Source organism: Heteronotia binoei, chromosome 3 (genome assembly GCF_032191835.1).
Source record: "Heteronotia binoei isolate CCM8104 ecotype False Entrance Well chromosome 3, APGP_CSIRO_Hbin_v1, whole genome shotgun sequence".
Taxonomy (NCBI): Eukaryota; Metazoa; Chordata; class Lepidosauria; order Squamata; family Gekkonidae; genus Heteronotia; species Heteronotia binoei.
In genome coordinates this window covers 166314552-166340932 of record NC_083225.1, presented here as the reverse complement: position 1 = coordinate 166340932, position 26381 = coordinate 166314552, and the positions used below count along the sequence as shown (strand labels likewise).

The window sequence follows — 26381 nt, the reverse complement described above, 5'->3', positions numbered from 1 at the left end:
CGCCTCCCCCTTGCCCTCAAAGAAAAGTGAAATAAGCCGTGGGTTGGGGTTCTTTGTGGGGGTTTTTTTAGTTCTTTCTAGTAGAACCTTGCAACTTTTACTACTTAAAAATAATTCCCTTTCTTTGTTTCATGAATTAGAAACAATGAGAAAAAGCTGAAGTCTGCCCAGGCCAGGTGTTTCTTGTTGGCAGCCTGCTCCCTAATGACTCTGGCTCTCATACAGCAGCTGCCTGCTAGTCTCTTTTGTATGGCCTATTGTTGCTGCACACCCCTCGTTAATACACATGCTGCCCGGGGCAGACCCTGAGAATGACATCAACTTGCTTCTCTTAGAAACCTACAAACCTGACGCAGGGTGGGGAGGTTGCCTTGCATCTGCCTGGCCAACTAATTGTGAGCCTTTTCTGGCCTGTGATTGGTCACCGTTCTGCTCAGTAATAGGTTAAGCAAAGACGTAGCCATTCCATCTGGTCAACCACTCATTGTTCTGCTTGCTTGCCTGGAAGTTTGCAGCTGAAGTCCTGTTAAGGAGTTGCTTCTGGAACTGCTACAAGAAACAAATTTCAGTGTGCTTTCCAGTTAACGTAAGTATTTATACTTGCCTTTGCCAAGGCTGGTAATTTTATTTTTCTGAGCCATCAGGATGTTCATCTGCATCCCACATTTAAAAAGCAGCAAATGTGCCAAGGTTTTTAATACTGACCCCCCCCCCTTTAAAAATGCGTCCTTTACATCTGATACATCAATGAACTAAGATAACAAAAATAAGAAATGATGGTTTTTTGGCAATGGTTGATGGCCAATAAGAACTTTTTTTTATTACAATTGGATTTTTATAGTCTTTGACAAGTTAAGATTCAATTGGCAACTGGCCTTCAAAATTCTACTATGTTTTGGTAACATACACTGATGGTACAAGGCTAGAAAGAACTTTCGCTATATTAGGGACAGCTCTTGTGATCTAACTCAACTTCAGTTGTCTTTGTAGCATATGATGTAGTCAAAGGGTACAGCTTCATTAAAATCAAAGTCAATTTCACCATTAACCTGTGATATTTTTGTGAATTCAAACTTAAATCTTGTATGCATTTATGATTTATGTTGTATTCTTCTGGAATTCATGATTCATGGGTTTGTTTTTTTAGTGTGCTTTGTATTTTGGGTTCGGCTGTCTGGTGGAAGAACATTTTATTCTTTGAATTAATGCTTCATAAAAGAAAAGACCTTCCTATATAAGTAGAAGGGCATGCGAAAGGGTTAAAAAGAGGTTTGCATTTCTACCACATGCCCTATTGTGTGAACATATGCATAAGTCTATTGAAAGTTTTCAGAAGATGGGCAGGCCACCAGTTGCTGGTCTCCTGCAGTTCCAGTAGACATCTGTTGCCCCAGAGCATTAACCAATCTGTTCAACGGGACATCCTTCCTTTGTTAGAGTGAGAGCTGTTGTCTGCATCACTCTGAAATACAATGGTAATTAAATACATTAAAACTCTTACAGTAGATATTTATTACATATTCATTATTTTGATCTGTGTTATGATGTATTGGCCACTTAGACCACTTACCACACATTCGCTTTAAAATCATGCATACTTAAAATGGACACAGTCTTTTGGACTTCTGCAACACTTTTCATCTAATGAGAAAATATTGCTGTTTTGTAGGAAGGAGACTTGCCACTGAGTCTGGAATGCTGAAGATGAGAGATATAGAACAGTAGTTGCTCATAATTCTAAGGACACTACCTGCTCTTGTTTAGAAGTTGGTTTTAAAAATGATTTGTGTGTTTGTCTCAAGAGGACAAGCATTGAAATAAAACCTGTGGCAAGTGAATCAACCTACAAGTTGTGTTTCTAGTGTATATTAGTGTAAATTCATTCAAGTTTAAGCATCTCTTAATAAGGCCTCCCTCAGTTCTTGATGCAAGACAATTACTTAGCATTTTCCTTCCTGAATCTCTTTCATTTGTTCCTTTTTCAGTGGGTATAATGCATATGCTTCAAAGTGCATCATTTGGAGATGTTGTTTCTAAAGATTAATGTCTTATAGTGGTGTAGCTAAAAGGGTTTTTTTTGATAATGCCATGGGTGCCACATTTGTGTGACTAGATAAATATTTAAGTGTAGACTACTTATGTGCTGATAGGAATGATATTTTAGAAATACAAGCCATGGTGGTCATCAAGTCTTGTTTTCTGATTTGTCATGAGCATTAAAATAACTGCCTTAAAGTTCTGTGCTTGAGCCCAAAGTTTTGTTTGCTCATTTTAAAAACTTCTCTTGAATATTCGGAAACTCTTTTTACTTCTCTTGAATGTTCAGAAAAGACCAGTCTCTGATCTTAGGGAAGCTTTAAAGTATATTTCATTGTAATCTGTGAGATTTATTTCCAAGTCAGTATGAGGTCAAAAAGTAAGCATGTTATGAAATATGTTTGCTTGTTTCTGTTGTAAGGTTGTGTGAAATTGTGCTATATTAAATGTTTCTGTTGCTTCTGTAATTTTAAAAACATTTTTGTAATGTTTGTCCAGAGCTACACTTTACAATGCCTACTTTGGTAAGTGCTGTGTACTTTTCCTCCAAATAACCAGTGACTCACTCTGACATCTCTCTCAAGGTTTCTATACATTAAACCTCTCTAGCGATAATAACTTTTGCCACTGTCAGCTTCTTTTCCTGTTTTTCATCGGTTGCCAAACAAAACACACTTATTCCCTGATAATAAAAATGCAAGTCCATCTGACTATATTAGTGGCAGTTGCTTCCAGGTAGTGTAGTGTTCAATGCCAAGGCAGAATTTTCACAGAGCATGGATTTGGTGAGTGACCCATTATCTCACTGTATTACTATTGCAATACATGAGGTGTCCTAAACTTTTTCAGTTCACCTTAAAAGTGTTACCCATTAAATATACTTCCTCTAGTCAGAGCAGATTGCAGGGTTTATGGAACAATGATGTCGGAGCTTCCAGATTGGTTTGGCAGCTGCATTGTTCTCTGAGGGTATACCAGACGCACTTAAGTCCCCGTCTTTTTTCATAGGCTTTGTTCCTACCAAATTATTCTTGCGCTGCGCTAGCATTCATGATGGCTTGTTAAAGGAGTGCATCCTAGCAACGAAAAGCTGGTTGCTAAGCAACATAGCTTTCCATAGGTTTTTTTCTTGTTTAAGATACTTTTTTGGTGCTAGTTTTATGAAGGCAGCCAAAGAGTGGGTTTTGAACTGTATCCTTTTATTAGGATACTGTTGTGATTTGTTAGTGGCAATGGGCTATGAGTGAATTGCCATAGTTAGTAAATCACTATGTTGTCCAGCTTTACTTCCTGAATTTGCCTTGTTTGGACTGCAGTATTGTTTGCGTGAACTTGGAGACAGTCATTTTTATCAAGTCAAACCACTGATTTTTATTTTGTCACCACTGGTACCATCTTAAGAGGCACTATTGCAAATGTATACCCTTTAAACACTACTCAGCATTATAAGAAATGAATGGAGTAGATGGCTTTTGTATGACTAAACAAGATTAACAAACAAATAGCTGTTTGGGATTTCAGATTCCAACTTTAAGGTGCAGAGTGTAAAAGTTTGGTTATACTGGGTGGAAAAGTTTGGCTATACTGGGTAATAAAATATAACTTCTAGAACTAATTTTTAAAAACCTTGGCAAAACGCTGGTATAGAGAACCATGAAACAAGAAGAAAGACAGCAAAATAATAGGGATATGATTAAATAAGATGAGAAATAAATAAATAAATCTTGTTTACCTAAAACTTGCTCTGTAAAATGGATATTTTATTTGAACACTTCTCCTCCTGTGTGATATTTTGCATCAAATCTTTTAAGAAAAATTTCTGTTACTCACCCTACTCTCTGCTGGATATTATGAGCTATACACATTAATGTGTTTACCCAAAAGGAAGACTAGGATTTTTTTTTCCTGGTGTGCTGACAAGACAAAAAAAGAAAAAGAAGGGGCAGGTTATGTTATATTCACATTACACGTTTTGTAGGTAGATACAGTATAAAGTTTTTCTTGATGCATTTAGAACCAATTTTTAAATGACCATCTAAACCTATGTTTTGAACGGAAAATGTAGTTCTTTGATACCTGTTGGCAGGGGTTATTTTGTAGAAAAATAGGTGGTGGAGCTCATCCAGGGATTGTTATGCAGCTGCACCTACTATTCAATGGACAAGGAGGTGGAACTCTCAGAAAGGTTCAGGAGCTGTGCTCCTGTGAGCTCCCACTGAATCTGAGACCTGCCTGTTGGTACCAACCCACATGCCTTCCTATAGGGCAGTGGGCTGACTGTTCATTACTGTGTGTAAGGATCTTCTAGGGTGAACAGATGGAAACCATCATCAGCTGTGACAGTGCTGGTCACCTGTTGAGAAAGGAGGGTGAGAGAGAGTGCCTGGGATAATACCTTCCAGGTAATCAGCATGTGGTTTGTACCCACACCAAAGCACTGGATGCAGAGCGATTTTCCTCCATGCATAGCATATGGGACCTCAACCAGAAAGACAGTTGCTAAGCCAAAGTTTATTTCTTTGTATTCCTTCCCCTTTCTGGATTTTTAACCTTTTACAAACAATGTTCAGCAAAATAGGAGTCAATTGCACCTTTAAGATATTGTGTTTATTTTAGATACTTATATCTTTTTTTTCTCTAGGGACTATATCTCCAGCTGGCTTATGTGTTCTTAGTGTCCTTTTAAAAAGCACCCTACATATATAATGATTCTACCTAAGTTTGATGTCCAGTGCAGGGATGTAAAATCTTTTAGGTAGTTTAGGTGGGAAATCCTGTTCTCCATCTTACATAGGCTGCACACAGTTAAAGCTTTGTGTGAATCACCCCCTGAAATGAATAAAAATTTACATATCAGCAGACAGTTCTTGGTGGGTGGCAGCCTTTGCAGCCACAGAGCTACCAAAATGTGCCCTGGTAGCTGAAAAATTTAGTTTAGATTTTGGGAGGTATGAAATGTTGCATATCTAATCTTGCTGATGTGGGTTTTTTAAATTATTAACCATTTAAGGACGTAAAGCTGTTATTTTTCTAAAAATGGCCATTATTCCATCTTTATAAAAGTTCTTATCTAAAATAACAAAATGAGAATAATTGGACTATAAAGCTTTAAAGGGCTTCATCTTTCTGTGGCTTAGTTCCCTGCTGGACTCATCTGGAGCTATGTGAACAGCAGCAGGTATACTCGGGTCTGCTTGCCTTCAAGGTATTTTTCGGAATTCTGTGGTCTGAATTAATGTATATAAGGCTATACTAAACAGTATATTTCAAAGACCTCTTGATAACTAAGACCAGATAAGCAATCTGGATATTGCAACTAACAGAGTTATATCCTAGGAGAGCCAGTTTGGTGTAGTGGTTAAGTGTGCGGACTCTTATCTGGGAGAACCGGGTTTGATTCCCCACTCCTCCACTTGTACCTGCTGGCATGGCCTTGAGTCAGCCATAGCTCTGGCAGAGGTTGTCCTTGAAAGGGCAGCTGCTGTGAGAGCCCTCTCCAGCCCCACCCACCTCACAGGGTGTCTGTTGTGGGGGAGGAAGATAAAGGAGATTGTGAGCCGCTCTGAGACTCTTCGGAGTAGAGGGCGGGATATAAATCCAATATCATCTTCTTCTTCTTCTAGAATAAAGTTAGTCCAGTGGCACCTTTAAGACCAAGAAAGTTTTATTCAAGATACGAGCTTTCATGTGCACATGAAAGATCATGCCTTGAATAAAACTTTCTTGGTCTTAAAGGTGCCACTGGGCTCTAACATCATTCTGTTGCTTCAGAACAACATGGCTGCCCACCTAGAGTTATATCCTAGGTATCAGCCATAGGATAATACCAACTATATCAGAATACATGTTGAAAAGTATTAGATATTGCACAAATGCATAAAAATTCATGGTATTTTTACATATGAGGAGGAAATGGTATATCACCATTTATAAGACTATTGGAACAATTATTAAAGATGCATCATATATTTTATATTTCAGTAACAAATATATGTTATGCATCAATGTGTGAACTTTGTTACCATAGATCAGGATGACTGTTAGAGAGCAATCCCTAGCAGATCTATTCGGTATCCTGCTCAAGTCTATTCAGTGGGACTTGCTCTCACAAAAGTGATTTTTTAGGACTGTAGCTGTAGCTTTTTAACAGACTTAGGATTCTGAAAAGCATTCAATATGCCTATTCATAATCAATGATAAATAGGCATTTGTAAACTTCTGGGATACTATAACAGTATAAGCTTTTCAGAAATTTAATTCCATCTTTCAGGACATATGGCCCATTATTTCAAACAAGTTCTTGTCCTTATGATTAGATTACATGAGCATGGCCATTAAATGACCTGCCCTGTTGCTGAAAGGCTAAAAGGCTTTATTGGCTTGGGGCCTTGACATCTGGTTGAAAACCTATCCAAGGGTCAGAAGCTAGCAGTAATTTGGCAAAACTAATTTTTGAAGCTTGACAAACTCCTTTCATTCAGCTGAGTTCCTTATAGATTTCACCATGGGAGTGATTTAAAACACACACGCAAAAACTAAAATAGTGCTTTTTTGCACCCACCCTTAGGAAAGCAAATAAATGACATCCTGTGAAAATTGCCATAACAGTTCTAAATAAAACAGTGTCTAACTGGTCCCAACTTTATTCTTTCTTTAGGAACACAGAATATTTTATATTCAGGAATACAAGAAAACCAACAAAGTGGAGTCAAGTACATGCAGCAGCTTCATGGGCTTGAAGGATCACTTGGGGCATGACCTAGGCCACCTCTATGAGGACAGTGCTGAGACACAGATAAGTGCAATTGCACCTTGGTCAATGGTAGAGAAACCAACAATGGATAAAATTAACTCTAGGAAGGAGGATTCAAACAAGGAGACTTCTGAAGAAACTGGGAGCTCCAGTTGTGATTCTGATGAGAGCACAAATTCTGATAATGAATCAGAGCAACTGACTACCACTAGAACAGAATCATGTGCATTACCGAAGACTCACAGACAACTGTGCAGATCTCCTTGCCTGGAACCCCATATACTAAAACGCAATGAAATCTTGCAAGACCTAAAGCTAGAAGAAGCCCGTCTGGTATCTAAAGAAATTAAGAAACCCCCTGATGCAGTCAAAGAATATCAAACCAAACTGGAGTTTGCACTTAAGTTAGGTTACTCTGAAGAACAGGTTCAACTTGTACTGAATAAGCTTGGTACTGATGCTTTAATCAATGATATACTGGGAGAACTTGTCAAACTTGGAAATAAAACTGAGACGGATCAGAGTGTAAGTAACATTAATACTAGCATAATGCGGGAAGCATCTTCTGTTGAATCTCAGAGGTCTGACTCTCCCCTTCAGGAGGATGTGCCGGTGGATGGTGATAACCTGAGACCTATAGTTATTGATGGCAGCAATGTGGCAATGAGGTACGTTACAGAAGAATGGTGTTCCTATATGCTGGGAATTTAATGGTAATCACTTAGGGGGCAGATTTTATGTATATACTCTGGTACAACTCATGCACATAATTGTTATTTGATCCTCATGCCTAACAACCAAATGCTGAATAGTAAGCACATGGAGACTTCTTCATGTGAGGACTTTTAGGTGTTCTGACCCCACGGATGGACCTCCTGATGGCACCTGGGTTTTTTGGCCACTGTGTGACACAGAGTGTTGGACTGGATGGGCCATTGACCTGATCCAACATGGCTTCTCTTATGTTCACATTCCTGTATTGCTAAATCAATTAAAATTTACCCTAGTTCATGAAGTGACACAGTGGAACTTGTTACAAAAATTCTAAGGATAAAACCATTGAAGATAGATGGAGATTTTTTTTTGCCCCTGTTGACCTTGGTGCTATAACAGTGACTAAAGGTTGATGCCAAGCACACTGTTACAGATGCACAGAAAACTTAACGAAGGATCACATATTCCCAATTTTATAGACAACCTTCAAGAGAATTCTAAAAAAATCCTCAGTTTATACAAGATTAATCCCATGCACATTTCAAATTGTGGTGGTGTTGATGATGATGATGATAGGCTATTTTGTACTTGGCTATAAAAATGCTGTCTCCTATAAAGTAGCAAGAAGTTCTAAAAACTTTCACAACAAGGAGACTTATAAGGGCTTTACGTTGAGAAAACACAAGGGAAGTCATAGTGAACTTGGCAGTCACTGTCTGAGTATAGCAAGTGACCCATAGAAAGGCACATAAACATTGGTAGATGGTTTGCATTCCCTTTCGAGAACTCGTGCAGGGATCCCTCACTTTCAGCTCTCGCTGCTTTTAATTAATATTCTGTTAGGAACCCCTAATATATTTATGTGCTTTTTGCTGCTCCAGTTTTACCACCCACCAAGATTGGAGGGCAAATGTTCTCCAGTATAAGTTGACCAAATTCACATTAGACTGAACACCTTTTTGTTTTCTTCTTCTGGGAAGCTACGAGTACCCAGTGGTCTGGTGCAATGTGCTCCTTGCCAGGAGGAGAGGCAGCCAAGAGAAGCAGTGCCTCCATCTCAATTACAGAAGCTGGTCCACTTGGAAACACATTATAGCCCAAGAATCTTTTAGTGCCACTGTAAAATCTTTCTGTTCTCAAAATGGGATTTGGAGCTTAACTGGTTAGATAAGGGGGTTTGTAGCACCTTTAATGTTATTTAATTAGATTACTCGAATTGTAAATGGGATATATATTTCTGTAATTATTGAAAGCATTTTTCATTTGTGCATAAATGCTGTATCTAAAACTGTACATTGAAATCTCACAGTGTGTACTACAAAAAAAAGAACTGCTATACAAATCAGTGGTTTACAAAAGAGTCTAAAAAGGGTTTCCAGTGTTTAGTGCATATATTTAAAGGGACTTGCAGCAGGGTACAATGTTATATAAAACATAATAGTACATATAAAGAAACTGAAACTAATAAACCACTCTAAAATACATATGATCATTTAGTATATCCATCTGGGAACATTTCTGACTTAAAAAAACTTTAATAAAAAATCTGCTGTGCAGTGATGCCATAAAGCTAGCAATGGGCCTTTCTGACATCCTGTGGAGGCCATCTATCACCCCAGCACCCCAGCAAATGAAGCTTTGGCTCAGTATCCATGCTTCTCTGCAAACTGGGGCCTGAAACAGGCCTTTAGTGGAGGAATGTAGTTGCCATACAGGAGCACACTGAGAGGGGCACTCTTGCAAGCTGTGAAGGGTTTATGGGTAATAATCAAGGCCTTGGACTGAGTCTGGAAAAAGTTGGACAGCCATTGCAGTGCCTTCAGAACTGGCATGAGGCTCATGTTCCAGCAGGCAGCAGCATTCTGTCCTCCTTAAGCTTCTAGGTAGGCCTAAAATAGGGTGTTAGAGTAGTCCACCCTTAAAGTTAGTGTGATATGGATCATTGTGGCCAGATGAGCCAGAATCCAACTACCGTATGTGCTCTCAGCTACCCCACTGACCTGTTCTTTTCCATCAAGAGGGTAGGATCCAGCTTCATTCTCAGACTCCCAGAGTTCATGAATGTTATTGTTGTATAGGCCTTAAAGATGAGGTAACTTTGGTACAGATTGGTAAGTCATGGTTTGTACGTAACGTGATTTTGGCGTGAAATCTGAACTGAAAAATCATGTCAGAGCTTGAGGTAGCTGTACCATAGAACTGCAAGCTTAGAATATATGGAAAACAAGGACTGTCTAGACCATGGTTTGGATGTTAAAACTATGAATAGCACAAGCCATGATTTTCCATGCTATCTGAAGTCAACAGGACAAGATTACTCTGAGGCAGAAGGACTGGGATTCTTTGCTATGCCATAGAAACAGATTGGATCTCAGTGTCGGTTTTGTGAGACATACAAGCAATATTGTCCCTGTCAATTTGCTACATAAAATCTTGACCAGACCAACATTTTACAAATGAATGCTGGTATGGTGAAGTTATTTCAGTTGGTATGGGGGTGAGAGCCCTTTTATTTCACTGACAAAGTTTGAGGTGTGTATTCACTTCTGATATTTTATTTTCTCAGAAATACCTTTAGTATTCCAGAATATCTGCTATTACTTAGGAAAATATTATGATATACGAAACACCTTGTAATTCAGTTAGTTACACTCTTTTACACTTTGCACAGAGTTTCACAGTTCACTTTTGCATTGTGCAGTATGTTTGTCTCAGATTTGAAAAGGACATATTCATATTTTCTGGGCAGTTTAGGAAGTGGTATTGTTATTTTCAAATCTTTTATATAAATCTCTAACACAAAGAAGTGAAGCTTCACTTAACTGTATAGCAATTATAAATTCAGCCAGAGACACTGAGGAAGTTGTATAGCCGATAGTAAAATGTTGGTCTGAGTAAGTGAGGACAATATCCATTTAAGGTGATCATGATGAAGAATATGCACAGGCCCAACATTCATGATATGCCAACAAGGGGATGGTGGTCATGGGAAGAGTGATCACATGGGAATGGGTCTACTTCAACTCTCCCTGTGTCAATGTTAACCTAGTTTTTCCAAGAAATTGCACTAGCATGGAGTGTAATTTTAGTATGTATGTGCTTCTAGTTTGCACTCTCTTTACCACTTCTCACCTTATGGTTGGCAGTGCACGATGGAACAGTGCTGCTCCCATAGCACCAGAATAACTTGAACATTAGACCCAAGTTTAGAGGTAAAAGGTTACTTACACCTCAGCCCTAACCTGCAGATGTGCTGCATCACTGATATTGGCATGGTGCCATCATTCCTCTGATATCCCTATCCCCTCTCAGTAGAGAAAAGAAATGGCAGAAACAGACATCAAGGAACTAAGAGCATAGCAACTGCGCTGGAGACCATAGCAACAACATTCACATCCAGGAAACATGGAGCACTTGTCAGTGCCCTTGTGATAGCTATATGTGGAAGCAGCCAATTGGTGCATGCCTCCTTAATGTCACCCTGCTGCCACTCACTCACAGAAAACGACAGAATGGAACATAGGAAACAGTACCCTCTGCTGTTGAAAGCACCATAGTGTATGTCCAGTGGGAACACTGCAGCTACCACAACTCCTGTCAAGTGATGTTGATATGGGTTCAAATCTCCTCCTACAAATACTCCCCCTTTTGATCACCAAACGCACAGAGGAAAGGGAACATAGACATTCCACTGAGATACCTCCACAGCATACCTTGCAGAAGACAGCCTCATGGAACTACTTTCCCCGCCCCCAGAGCAAAGGAGACACAGCAGCAAGAGAATACATGACTTCACTATCACAGCAGGCATTCCTGTCAAAAAAAAACCCTCCCATAGTTCTCTGGGGGAAAACACTTGTGTAAAAACAATGATGCAGGACTTTGAATCCTACCAAGGGACAGATAGAAATGAGGTCAAATTCACCTTTTCACCATTAACAAGGAGCAGATAGAAAAAAGGCATGACTAGAATCCATGCATCACATCATGAAAATCATGATGGTAACTATGCATCCAACTGGACACACAGGAAAAGCCCACGTTATGGAACATTTGGAAGCCTCCAGTGGCCCTGATGTTGAATCCAGTGATATATACCAGGGCAGGAACACTACACAACACTGTTGGACAGCACAGGCTTAGCATGCATAAGGTCCCTGGTTAAGACTTTCATGGGCCTAGCTGATGAACAACACAGTGGAAGGAGTCCCAGGCACAGCTATGGTTTTGAAGTGTCAGATCCATTTACAGAGGACGATAACTAGCTGTCATAGACTGTAGTCATTTTGCATAGCCTTCCCATGAAGCCATTTATCCACAGTGTTCATAAGGTTCATTCCCACACAGCAATTCTTGTTCTCCATCTCCTCCCCATCATGTAGGCTGAATGGTTTATTAGACACCACCAGTAGTACTCAATGGGTTTATGAACCTGCCCCCTCTCTCTTACTAGAGCATAACTGTGCAATTTGTGAAATAATCTCTTGTTGTGTGTCCTGTGCTGAAGACAAATGAGGTTAGTAATGACCGTTGCTTACAAAATTCTACTAAAACAGAGAGCTTTGAAACAATCCAGCTTCCAGAATGGTGCTCTGTGGTCAAAAGAATGGGGCTGCCAATTCTCTTGATCTACTAAGACTCCTGTGCCTTTGAAGGTGCATTGACGAATTGCAGAATCTAGGGGTAAAAGTGTTCCTTTTAGTCCTAGCCATAAGTACAACTGTTCTGGTTGAACAACTATCGGTTGAACTGTTTACAATGGTACAGTTGCCACCAGGCTAGAATAATAGTTGGGAATTCGCAGAGCACTGATAGATGTTCACTACAGTTTTATCAAGTTGTAGTCAAAGCGGACAGTTTGTACTGCACTGTAAATGGGGTCTGACATAGTGGTCTCTATGCCTATTATAGAACTGCCAGCAAAAAGTGGAAAGAAGCGCAAGTATCATAATGAGTAATATTCATCAGTAGCAAAAGACATGTGGGCTCTAGCACTGTGCTCAAATTTGAGAGAGTAGCACCACCTAGGTGCTCTTCTGGTATCTTATACCTCTTAGTATCCCTCTGAAGAGTTCTACACAATAGGTTCACCAGTTGGGTCACTAGTTGTTGGGCCAATATTTATCTATCCCTTGTAATGAGCTGTATTGGAACTGCATCTACAATTTCTGTTGGGCTGCTTGTGTGTGTGCGGGGGGGGGGGGGGGGTCTGATCTTGCAAAGCAAAAGCAGTCATGAGTGTTTGACGACCATTAGCAATAGTTTAAGGGGCCACCTAATATCCTGAAATATGTTGTTCCTTGTTTACCCCTATTTACCATGTCGGGCTACAGCAGCATGATATCATGGTGATGTTCAACCAGCATATAGGGGGCATCTGCACACTTACACTGTATGTGTGGGGGACAGTGCTAGGGAGGGAGGAAACAGTTGAACTATTACGCAGTAAAGTACGTTGTGGGAGACATTTGAAGCAGTCCAAGTTTTAGACATAGGATCCTCTCTCTTTTACTTACCTGTCTAGAATTTATTTTCATAGCATTCCTAGTTGAAAGAGTGGAGGTTCTTGTGCCCTGATGAGGAGTATGTGTGAGGATTCTGAATACTGCTAGTTATATGTTGCTGTAACAGTATTTGTCTCCATGTTTGACAGGCTGTGCTAAGTGCTCTCTTTTTGTACCAAGTTCTCTTTATAGGACATTCCAATCCTAAAAGTCACCTTAGTGCTGGGTGCATGATTTGAGGGTCAGAGAAATTAAAATTAGCCTTGTTCCATGGACCATTTAATACATGGACGTTATTAGGGTTACTTTATTTTGAAAAGCAAAAAAGAGAACATATTTCCCAAATGAATGCTTCAAACAAGTGATCACTGTGACAAACCTCATTTTAAATACCCCTACTATTTAAGCTGGGATAATTGCAACTAACAAGGAATTTTTCTAACCTTCCAGCCCCCACCGTGAGGACATTTTTTATTTTTTAAAATTTTAAATAGCAAGATAATAATATATAGGGGATACAAAAGAAAAGAAGGGTTATATAATAATATAAAAAGAATACAAAAAGATACATTATGTGGTATATAAAATGAAAAACAATTCTCCCCAACTCCCCTTCTGTAATGGGTGTTGAACTTATTTTGTTATGAGGGCCAAATCTGACATAAATGAGACCTTGTTGGGCTGGGCCATGTCAGGCTGGGCCACGTGTGCACCTATTTAGGTAACAGAGATATAAACTTTATAAAGGACACAGACAAACATAATTAAATCTTTTTTTAAAAAAAACCTTAAAACATGCTTAAAACATTACCACTCCTTGGTCTTAAAGGTGCCTTCTTTGTACCTTTCCTGTGCGATCTAGGGAACTGGGCAAACAAAGGTTAGGGGACCAGGAGGGGGAAGAGCCTCAGCCAATAGAAAGAAGTGACTTTGCTCAGTAGCTCTCCTGTGCGATTGAGAGAGCCTGGCAAAGCAAGCTCTGCTTCCCCCCCTGTCCCCTTTTATTTCTTGCATTCTTATCATAGTGAGTTTCTATTGGTGACATGAGCAGAGAGTTTGGAGGACTCAATAAGTTCTGATATTTACCATATTGTTTATCTTCTGTTTCTATCTGGAATTTTATTTCTTCTTTTAAGCTTGTTTCCTGCTTACATAATAAACATTCTATCTCAACTCAAATTTCTAGATTGATCTGTTTTTCAGATAATAGTTTCACCACTACTGCATAATCATCAAGTTTATTTTCCCATTCTTCTAAGCTAGGACAGACTTCTGATTTCCATTTTGCAGCATAGATTATTCTGGCTGCTGCTACCATATATTCATATATCGCTTCCAGTACTTTTGGTAATTTATTAGGAAGTATTCCTAGTAATATATTTTTAGCTTCCATAGAGAATCTGAATTGTAATATATTCTGCATTTCCCCCATGTATTTCCCATGTATCTGGGGCTCTGAGGGGCTGGTTTTTTGTGGTAGAAGCACCAAATTTTCAGCATAGTATCTGGAGACTCTCTTGAAAAAACCTCCCAAATTTCAAAAAGACTGGACTGGGGGTCCAATTCTGTGAGCCCCCAAACAAGGTGCTCCCATCCTCCATTATTTCCGATGAAGGGAAGGGATTTAAAAGGACTGTAGTCCCTTTAAATGTGATGACCAGATCTTCCTTTGGAATTCAGTTGTGCTTGTTGCAACCTGGCTCCACCCCCAAGGTCCCCAGAAATGTCCTGAGTTGGACCCTCAGAGTATGTGTACCAGATCAGGAAGGCAGATTGCTAACCACAAAGAGTTGACATGGAACCTGGATTTCTTAAGGAGGATGGGGAAAGATATACAATTTTCCATTCTTAAAAAAATTCCGAACAACCCAGTCTCACTGACAAGAGTGGACTGCAACTTTCTACTTATGATAGTTTTCTTCCATTGAGTGAAAAACTACATGGATGGTTTAAGACACCATTCTTAACCTGTGGAATGCCCATCCATAAGCAGCAAGGGAAGCCACCATAGGCTTGCTTGGTACTTAGAGGAAAGACAAGATATAAATGTTTTAATAAATAAAGTCCTGCTACTGGAAGTGACTAAGAGAATGAGCTATGATCTAGGAGACTCCCAATTCAAATGTAACCTCCTGCTATAAGTACACGGGTTGGCCTTAGCCAAATAGATCTTTCTCAGACTTGGCCCCTATCAGAGATATCAATAACTTCTTACACAGCAGTGTTAGGATGGCTCCACTGAATCGCAAAAGTACTACAGTTAAGTATTACAAGTAGGGGACCTGAGAGAACTCATGGGGGAGAGGGATCTCATCCCATTGCTGGTCCTTTCCCCCAAGCTATCTCCATCACATTCATCCTTTCCTCTCCCTCACAGTCCCTGCAGTATCTCTCTTTTCCTTGCTTCCTTCCCTCCCTCCCTCCCAATTATCTTTCTCAGTTTCCTCCTCATCTGTCACTTTATCTCCATTCCTCTTCTCTCTCTTGCAATTTCTCCCCACGTCTTTTCTTCACCCCCCCCCCCCCCATTTCTGCCACTTTTGCTTCAAATTACTTACCTCCCTTCCTGTACTACAGCTTCACTTCCCCTCTATTCTTCTTGCATTTTGTGCCCACCCATGCTTCCTTTCTCCCCAGCTCACCTCCAGTACCAAAGTTAAGCCATAGCATCCATTTTGAATTAACTAGGGGACCAGACTTGTCAAGGCAACCCAAAATGGTTGCAAAGAGGAAATCTCACAAGACCTTGGCATTTCAGTTTTTCAATTCTCCCTCCCACTTTTAATATTATTCTGCAAACCTGTGGACCTCCCCAAGCTTGCAGCAATATCTCCATTGTCCCTGACCCAATTCTGCTGATTTCTGGATCCACACCATGCACCTGGGTTCAGGATTAGATACAGATCATTCTCCTTTTATTATATTCATTTTCATAGATTGAGCCATCATAGCTTCACCTTCTCTTTGTAACCATGTGCTTGTCTGTGTTTGAAAAGGCACATAGGCACACAAATGGTGGCAGCTGCCTATTCTTTTCACCAAGCAAAGACAGAAAAAGGAGCAGGCAACAGAATGTTTTGCTTGCCTGGACAAAAAGCACATGATGCTGGTTATCCTTTCAATCAATCTGCAGTTGTACCAGGAGGCGTATGGGCATCTGATCATGGTGCTTGCCTTTCCGGAACCAGAAGCTTATTAGACAGAAAGGGGAAGAGGGGAACAATGAAGGAGAGTTTTGTTGTAGCACCAGGTCCCCTTCTAGTCCAGCTTCTTGCATTAGAGAGGTAATGAAGGCAACTGATCATAACAGCCTCACCAACATAAACTGTCTGCACTAGATCATGCACTTATCAAATTTGTGTTCCAACAAGGTCTGTTGGTAAAACACAGAACACACGAGGAGAAAGCACTGTGCATAAGAGAAGGTAAAAAGAACTGGTGCTATTTGTGACATAGCGTGCATATGCTAAAATAAGGTCAGGGGAACAGGAGAAAGGCCTACTTAGCACTGTATGTGTGGGTGGATGGCAAAAGAAGAACAGGTTTTTGAAATAAATAGGTTAAATAGATTATGTGTGCCAGCAGCTAACAGCAAGGCTGGCTCACAGAAAGAAGGAAAGCGATTTGGGGAGTGAATTAGAAAGGGAAGGTATCAAAATAAGGAACCATTTGCTTCTGTGGAAATTTTTGGATTGGGAAGCTAGTTCATGATACATGTGTGTATGTGGTTGTGTCCTAGAACTTTTACAAGAAAAGAATCCTATGCTGGTAGCTTTCAGGCAAGCAGATGTGTAGTTTGAAAAAAAAAAAAAAGCACCAAGATACAGTAACTGATATTCTTTGCCACATGTATGTAATACCTACTCAGACCTAATTTTGTTTCTTCTTTCAAGTTAATTACATGCCAGTTTGAAAGATCAAGTGTCTGTCTTTATTGTATTTTTTTTATCCCAGGTTTTCTATATTCAAATCTGTACTGACATCCCCTTGATGCCTTCCCCATTAATAGAAAAGAGCAAGAGTCCAGCAGCACCTTAAAGACTAACAAAATTTGTGGGAGGGGAGGAGCTTTCCTGAGTCACTGCTCACTTCTTCAGACCCTACTTTAGATACTGATCTGAAGAAGTGAGCAGTGACTCAGGAAAGATCATCCCCTGCTACAAATTGTCTTAGTCTTTAAGGTGCTACTAGAGTCTTGCTCTTTTCTGCTGCTAACATGGCTGCCCATCTCGGTCTATCCCTATTAATGATGGGCCAAGGTGAGGAACTCTTCTTCACATATGTGAATCCTCAATGGCACAAGGGCAGTGGGCCCAAGGTCCTATAGGCATGGCAAGTATCATTTTAAAAAATGGAATAAACCTATATAAAATCTGTTGATTTTATTTGCCACTTTGACACGGACAAAGGATTTCAAAAGCAATTGTGCTGTAAGTTCAGAATGATATACCTTAAGAAACGGAAACTCTATCCCAGCCCCAGAAATATCTGAGTTCATTCCATTTAAAATCAAGTATCATAAAAGGGAATGTAGCAAGAAGAAGATATTGGATTTATATCCCGCCCTACACTCCGAAGAGTCTCAGTGCCAGTTTGGTGTAGTGGTTAAGTGTGTGGACTCTTATCTGGGAGAACCGGGTTTGATTCCCCACTCCTCCACTTGCACCTGCTGGAATGGCCTTGGGTCAGCCATAGCTCTGGCAGAGGTTGTCCTTGAAAGGGCAGCTGCTGGAAGAGCCCTCTCCAGCCTCACCCACCTCACAGGGTGTCTGTTGTGGGGGAGGAAGGTAAAGGAAATTGTGAGCCGCTCTGAGACTCTTCGGAGTGGAGGGCGGGATATAAATCCAATATCTTCTTCTTCAGAGCGGCTCACAATCTCCTTTATCTTCCTCCCCCACAACAGACACCCTGTGAGGTGGGTGGGGCTGGAGAGGGCTCTCACAGCAGCTGCCCTTTCAAGGACAACCTCTGCCAGGGCTATGGCTGACCCAAGGCCATGCTAGCAGGTGCAAGTGGAGGAGTGGGGAATCAAACCCGGTTCTCCCAGATAAGAGTCCGCACACTTAACCACTACACTAAACCGGCTCTCCACTACTAATACTAGTGATGAATCCTAAATCCTTTAATCATTTATTTTATCATCTGAAAAAGAAACTTCCAATTTTAAATTGCTGGGATCAGAGTGACCAGGAAAGGAGAAAACATGAATTTAAATCATTTAGAAAAATAGAATTACAGCTCAAGAAGTTCTGCACTGAAACTTAATTAGCAATTTACAAGGGAAGCACAGTGACTCAATAAGAGAGCACATATTTTCCATGCACAAGGTCCTACATTTAATCTCTACCATCCCCTGTTAAAGATCTGGGTAGTAGATGTGGGGGAAGTCCTGGAGACCACTGCCTGTTGACAATACTGAGCAAGTCGGTGCAGTAGTCCAAACTGGTATAAGTTGATTTAATATGTTCATAGGTTTTGATGACACCATTTCTTCTTTTTATTGGCCATAAGGTGCTCTCTGGGAAGAACTGAAGCCAACAAATAGATTCAGCAAACACACACACACAAAAAGGGAGGGGGGATACTGGCTTTTTCTTCCATTTGAGGCAATTGCTTTTGGAAGAATTATCAGACAGTCATACAATGGATAGTAGGAAGCCAATCCGTTATCTGCGCCCCAGAGAAGCCTAATGATTACTCCATTGGTCTTGGTAAGTAAGCATAATTAATTGCAAATGGGTTATATGCAGATGTAGAGCTTCCTGACTTTCCAATTTGTTCCATAAGTTTTGGGTGTGTATATTTTAGGAGGAGGTAGAGGCAGAGTTCGTTTTTATACCCCACTTTTCATTACCCAAAGGAGTCTCAGAGCAGCATACAATTTTCTTCCTTTCCTGTCTCCACAACAGGCACCTTGTGAGGTAGGTGGAGCTGAGAATTGTGACAGGTGTTTGTTAGGAAAGGCCTTTTCTGCCCCAGTTGGACTGTTGGCCTGCCTGATATACGGCAGCTTCCTATGTTAATGTGGCACATGAAATGAACTGGACTCTCATTCACAAAAGATTGTAACATGTTAAATGCAGAGAAAAGTCTCAATAAAGTAACCCACGGCTCTAATATTTCCAACACCTGAGTAAGAAGGCTGTTAACAATAAGCCATTTGGGAGTTCATTAATTCACAGGATTGCTGTAAATCAGCAATTACTTGGCAGCACTTAACATACTAGGTCTGAGACTCCTTGGAGGCTTTTAAAGAGAGGCTAGATGGCCATCTTACAGCAATGCTGATCCTGTGAACTTAGGGGGAGGCATTTGTGAATTTCCTGCATAGTGCAGGGGGTTGGACTAGATTACCTCAAGGGTCCCTTCCAACTCTGTGGTTCTGTTATTCTATACACACGTTTCAGACATCTAAACCTTGTGGCCAGGGGTCGTTTTGTAGAAAAATAGGGGGTGGAGCTTATTGGCATAAGTCATTAGTACATGCCGCCCCCCCACCAGCCAAAAGCAACCTGACGCAAGAAACCTGGGTGACTGAGGCCTGCTTAGGCTGGCTAGAGATCCAGCCAGCCCAAGCAGGCCTTGCTCACCTGGGGCTCTCCTGGGCTGCCCCCCCCCCAGTCAAAAGGCCAGCAAGCCACCCACCACCCAAAATCACATAAGAAGTTGAGAAAAGGGTGGTGTGGGCTTCTCCAGGGATTAATGAGGGCTGCTGGAGATGTGGCAAAGCTCCTGGTGGCTGGGTGGCTGCACGCTTTCTAATATCCAAGGATTGTTATGCAGCTGCACCTACTATTCAATGGACAAGGTAGGTGAGGAGGAGGGGTGTCAGAAAGGTTCAGGAGTTGAGCTCCTGTGAACTCCTGCTGAATCTGAGGCCTGCTCATGGCCAACTGGAGAATAATTTTTTTTTCAGATGTCAAAAGTATAGTATTGTAATATTTTATAATTTCTTGGAGGAAAATAATTAAGGTACAATGAACTAAGTAAGAGTCAGGTGTTTTCTGTTTCAGCTGTCATAGATCACGTGATGGCAAATAGCTTGTTCCTAGGCAAGTGCCAGAATGGAACAAGCCTCCTGTGGTCACCCAGAGGACACAGCCATCTGCTAAAGTTGTCTGTTGGGAGAGGGGGGGAAGCGCCATTTATTGTGAATTTTTAAATAACCATTTAATTAGTCAATGAAAACTGTGATGTATTGTAAAGGATCACTTAGCTGGATTTAACTTACAAGCTAGATCTACATTACAGCAGGCTTATAAATAGCCAGTTGCCTACTCATCTATGGAAAGCTAGGATTTCCTTTAAGTCATCAGAAAGAGAAACTTCTGTAAATTGTGTTTAAAAGTTAAGGTAAAATTTAAAAAAATTCTGTCAGTTTACTGCATATACTAACATAGGTATGAGTGGACAAGCAGACTAGTAAACACTTCTATGAGCGAATAACTTTTGTGTAAAGTTGCTCCAATGAAAACACCAGCATAAGAATAAACATTTTCACTAACCCAATGAGAGTTCCTCCATCTGCCCCTAGAGGCATAGAGCAGTTTAGGATACTGACACAGCAATCCTAAACAGAGCTTCTGAGTCCATTGAAGTCAGTGGGTTTAGAAAGGTGTAACTTTGCTTAGTATTGCACTGTAAGTGTGCAACCAATTACAGCTCTCCTAAGCCTACATAAACCTCAACCATGACATAAGAGTTACCAGACGTTCTCTTTTTAGAAGGCCTCTCTTTTTTTTTGTATCTATCCTCTTTTTGTGCTCTTCTTAAAAAGCTGATGAAAATGTCCTTTTATCGTATGTGGTGGATTTGCAAAAAAACCAAAAAGATATTGGATCCCCTGTCCCCGACTGGGGATTAGCAAACCAAATGGGATGAACACAGCAAAGTTGGGAAGCAGGGGAGACCCGTGTTCTACAAAAAAGTCAATTTCAGTGAAATTTACAAGATTATGCTGTAGTTGCTCAGTTCAAAGAATTTTTTTAAAGACTCATTATTAAAGGAATATCTCATACTATTTTATAACATATAGTATATATCCAAAATTATAAATCAAAATTACAGTAAAGCATTTGCCATTTTTCATCATGAAAGAGTCCATGAAGAGTAAAGATTCCAAGGAGTGCAAAGTCCTGAAATTGATTTTTTTGTAGAACACAGGTCTCCCCTGCTTCCCGACTGGGGATTGGCAAACCTACGACAGACTGCCTAAATTTATTGTCCATGTTACCTTCTTGTATAGTAGCCAGTCATGTTAGCCCATTGCATTCTACACATCGTGCTTATACACAGGGATGTACATCAAGGACAGATGTACTTCTGGTAAGCATACTGGTTTTTGAAGTTCTCTTAATAATACTTTGGAATTGTAATAACTACACTTGTAATAGCTACACTGGTAGCAGAGGAAAAGGTTTTGGAATGCATCCATCATGTCTCATTCTCCCCGGCTTGGAAAAAGCCCCTTCTGGGATTTTATTAGGGCCTTTATTAGGGCCTTCCTGTATCATCACTCAAAGTAAATCCCAGTTATGTTTTAGCCATTCTGCAGTACTACCTCTGTCTTTTTGGCAACACTAGCTGGTAGATGGCCATGTTACTTTGGCAGCCACAGTCCTCAGTGTGAGTCTCAAGGCTAAGTAATTACTATAAAATTTTTGGTAATGTTTCCTAGGCTTCAGAAGATTTTCTCACATCTTGACCGCTTGGAAAATAAAATAGTCTCACAAAAAGTACACCTAGAAAGAGTGCAATGGACTTGATGCTGCTAAAGGACAACAAATGTTCATTTAATTTTCAAAGATCTTGTCAAAAGATACTTGGTTTCACTAGGGACTATATACCAAGGGCTAAATAACTCCACCTTCAACTTTGTGAAGTTAAAGAAGTCCTTTGCTGGGATATTTGGATACTAAAAGTGCACACCAATAATGTGAAACAGCCAATACAAGTTTAGTATATGCAACTTAAGTGTAGCATATCCTACTGCATCTAGTCATATATGCTACATCTAGTCACAGATGTGGCTAGGCTGGCTTTCTTTTACAATCCTTGCAGCTGTTATGAAGTAGGTTTCACAGCTGAAGTTTCAAATGAGAGGTAAACATGTCCCATTTTCAAACATAGTAGTCAGGCTGTGTGCAAAATTTCAGTTTTCTTTCTGTTATCAATGAGCTGAGGCATGAGGCATATATGTAAAGTTACGCTGAATATTGAGAAATCTAGAAAAACTTCCACTTACAAAACAAAAAAAAACCCTGTGGAAAGCAGGAAATAACCCATTTCTTCAGATGTATATTTAAATGAAAAGGCCAGATAGATGCTAGTTTGTTCAGTGCCATACAAAATAAGTTACACAGTTTAAGTTGGTGCACAACTTATCTGTCCTTAGCTCCTTTGGAGTTATCTGGTGTAATATTATGTCTGTGCATAGTTGGTATATGTCAGGGGTGGCCAATGGTAGCTCTCCAGATTTTTTTTTGCCTACAACTACCATCAGCCCCAGCCAGCATGGCTGATGGCTGGGGCTGATGGGAGTTGTAGGCAAAAAAACATCTGGAGAGCTACCGGTGGCCACCCCTGGTATATGTCATTCATGCTCATGTGAGAAAACGATGGCTGTAATTCAGAAGATGAGTGTTTTGGGATGTCTGTTTCAGCCATGGGAACAAAGAAGTCTTCTCTTGTCGGGGGATAAAGCTGGCAGTGGACTGGTTTTTGGAAAGAGGCCACAAAGGTGTTACAGTGTTTGTGCCAGCATGGAGAAAAGAACAGTCACGACCAGATGCTCTCATTACAGGTATACTCTGTTCTGCATTCAACTACTCAGTTGTAAGAATGTGTGATGTACCTAGAAAAGCTTGTTCTGACTGACTGAACAAATGTTTTATTACCCAGAATGTTAATAGGTTGGATCCAGTGGTGCTATCCCAGCTCATTCCTCCCACTGAAGCCCCTTGTGCCTCCCCCCCCCCCACATAGACATTTCCTAAGGTCAGGGCACCTTTGGACTTCCATGAGATGTAGAAATTGATGATTATTGAGAAAAAATCCCTTCAGGGCTAGCAGGAGAACTTTCTGCTTAAACAGCCAGTCCTTTGGATCCCAGGCAACGTTCAGAGTTGGCTCTCCATTCTGTTTGCTCAGAAGCAGCTTCTGCTGGAGAAGAATCTTGAGAGTCCCTTGGACTGAAAGAAGATCAAATCAGTCAGTCCTAAGGGAAATCAACCCTGGAAGGTCAGATGCTGAAACTGAAGCTCAAATACTTTGGCCACCAAATGAGAAGGGATCACTCACTGGAGAAGACCCTGATGCTGGGAAAGACAGAAGGCAAAAGAAGAAGGGGATGGCAAAGGATGAGATGGCTGGACAGCATTACTGATTAACACGAATTTGAGCTGACTTAGGAGGATGGTGGAAGACAGGGGGGCCTGGTGTGACTTGGTCCATGGGGTTGCCAAGAGTCAGAATCGACTGTGCGACTGAATAACAATAACAAAGCTTCTGCAGGCTCCCCATACTAAGCTTTCTGCTGAAGGGAAGGATAGGAGTTGACCTTTATGGATATGATTTTTTTGAACAGCAGGCGAAGCTGTGGAACATTGATCTTTTCCTCTGTTTGTAGTTCTGTTAGCTTCCCAGAGGTGTCCAGCTGGCTACTCAAGATATAGACTCAATGGTTTTTCATTCTGATCCAACAGAATCTCTTCTCTGTAACTTTTATATACATGTACACACATACATACACAGTTTCTGATTAAATATTCAAACTTGGCCATGTCTTGTTGACAAAATTGCAACAGATTTTTTTTCCCACAGCAAAGCTGCAAGGCCTGCTGAATAACAGAAAATCAGATAAATATGAAGCAATTTATCTGTTACGGAAAAGGGCGTACTTTTAAGAAATCAGTTTATTGGAAAAAATAGTTCTGACCTTGCAAAAATTTTAAATTTTTTTAAATAACATCTCTGATTGTGGAAGAAAATGTTTTTCATTTTTCAGAAGCTTCTTGATAGCATCAGTATATTTTTAAGAAGCAAATACATCCTCTGACGTGTTTATACAGGTTGGAAGCCCATTGTTGGTAGCTGCATTAGCTAGTTCCACTTCTGACAAACAGGCATGGGTTTACATCTAGCATTGGTCTTTATTAAGTGCATGTAGTTTTAGTGCAGTACACTTTTCAGCTGGTTTGTCCATTCTGAGTAGAATGCTTACTTAATTCAGATACGTGGAATTAATTGCAGTAACACCTGGTTTTATTGTAAGCATGATTGTGGACTCTGGGGCAAAAATATATCTATTTTTAATTCATTGCTGAGTATCAGCCATTTGCTTCCCAACATAATCTAATTACAGTGATTAAGCCAAGTCATCATAGTATACCCTGTTAAACATTTTGACCTGGTGACATATAACTGAGCTCTGTAGACTGAATAACATCTTTAACAGTCTCATTAGCAGTTTGCACTTTTCTCTCTCTCTTAATGCTTCTAGACCAAGAAATCTTACGTAAATTAGAAAAGGAGAAAATTCTGGTGTTCACCCCATCCCGCCGTGTTCAGGGGAGAAGAGTGGTGTGCTATGACGACAGGTTCATAGTGAAATTAGCCTTTGAGTCAGATGGTATCATTGTATCTAACGATAACTACAGGGATCTCGCTAATGAAAAGCCAGAATGGAAGAAGTTTATTGATGAACGGCTGCTGATGTATTCATTTGTCAATGATAAGTAAGTTACAACGACTTTCATCTCTTACTGAAAAATAGCAAGGAGCAAGGTTGTTACTGAAAAATGACTGGGAGATGCCTGCAGAGAGGCCTAAAGGAAGGGGGGGCATGATAGCAATGGGATATAGGCCTGGTTTAAACACATGTATTCAGCCAGTTTTTGCATGGTTGAGGAGCTCATAAGTCTCCTTTCATGATGAACCTGAAGGAATATATGGGGCATACATTCTACATGAAAGTCTGATTAATGTTATTCTTTTACCTCAAAATGGAGCGGGAAGATCACACAAGTGGGGTCATTTTGTTTCCACAAAGAATGCTCACATCACTTGTTGAATGGTTATTGATGAAGTTGAGGAACCTGTGCATGCTCCTCCATCATTCAGATTAGGATCTCAGCCAGGTTGGTGTGCAAACTAAGCTAAAATTGCAGTGGCAATCCTAGGCATTTCTCCCATATATTTTAAGAAGAAGAAATTGGATTTATATCCCACCCTCCACTCCGAAGAGTCTCAGAGCGGCTCACAATCTCCTTTACCTTCCTCCCCCACAACAGACACCCTGTGAGGTGGGTGGGGCTGGAGAGGGCTCACACAGCAGCTGCCCTTTCAAGGACAACCTCTGCCAGAGCTATGGCTGACCCAAGGTCATTCCAGCAGGTGCAAGTGGAGGAGTGGGGAATCAAACCCGGTTCTCCAAGACAAGAGTCCACACACTTAACCACTACACCAAACTGGCTCTCCCTACACCAAACTGGCTTTTAACTAATATGTCCCAGGCTAAAAAAAAAAAAAAAACTTTTAGATTAATCTTTGCTATCAAATATAAGTTTAGTTTACTAACTTTGGAGTGGATAATGTATGGAATGCATCTGAAAGATTATGGAAGTGAAACACATCTTTTTAAAGAAATTATGATTCTTTCAGGTATTTGGTAGGGAGAATGCATGGCAGCAATGCGTCTTTTTCAGTTATTTAATTCTTTTATTACATAGATTCATGCCTCCTGATGATCCTCTTGGCCGCCATGGCCCAAGTCTGGATAATTTTCTAAGGAAGAAACCTATTGTACCAGAACATAAGAAGCAACCATGTCCATACGGTAATTGTATTTACACATACACCAGCTATGTTTTTAAAAAAATATGAGGATTGGTTGCTTATTGGTTTATCTTGTAAAGATTACTGTTGAAGATTTCATTAGGTACTAGCTTTAAACAGAATGGGTAGTAGAATCACAGCGAATGTATTAGGATATTTGATTCATAAAGGAGCCTAGAGAACATCAGGTCTACTATTAGACCTCTTGCTCAGATGAGGGCACTGTTGGTATTCTTATACAAGACATGGTAGCTGAATCCTGACAATGGAGAACAAACCAAAATCCTTGGGTTTATGCACTCCTTCCTCCTCTTGTGTACGGGCCTGATGTTTGAAACTGGAAAATCTTTGATAAATCACAGATAGTGTGCTTTATCAAATTGCAGATTGTTTCTTGGTGACAGACCATGGTTTAAAATCCTGACTTGCAATCAAGTGCCTAGCTCAGATGTCAACACATTGTGGTTCTAAACCAAGAAGTCTTGAATCTTGGCACAGTATGAGATTTGGCGGGGAGGAGTGGTATGGAAGCCCAAAGA

The 26381-nt window shown here is 40.4% G+C and overlaps 1 protein-coding gene across 2 annotated transcripts in view; it reads left to right on the top strand.

Annotated features, from left to right (window-relative positions):
• ZC3H12C (zinc finger CCCH-type containing 12C) overlaps nucleotides 1–26381 on the top strand; it is a 61755-nt gene that overhangs the window by 32195 nt on the left and 3179 nt on the right. The window contains exons 1-5 of one of the 2 annotated variants that reach the window (XM_060234841.1): nucleotides 221–586; nucleotides 6695–7458; nucleotides 22671–22810; nucleotides 24509–24743; nucleotides 25737–25843. In XM_060234841.1, coding sequence (XP_060090824.1) covers nucleotides 6767–7458; nucleotides 22671–22810; nucleotides 24509–24743; nucleotides 25737–25843 — 1174 coding nt within the window. In that variant the 5' untranslated portion in view covers nucleotides 221–586; nucleotides 6695–6766. Of the gene's footprint in view, nucleotides 1–220; nucleotides 587–6694; nucleotides 7459–22670; nucleotides 22811–24508; nucleotides 24744–25736; nucleotides 25844–26381 lie in introns of those variants that run through there. The other variant, XM_060234842.1, reaches the window with a different exon arrangement.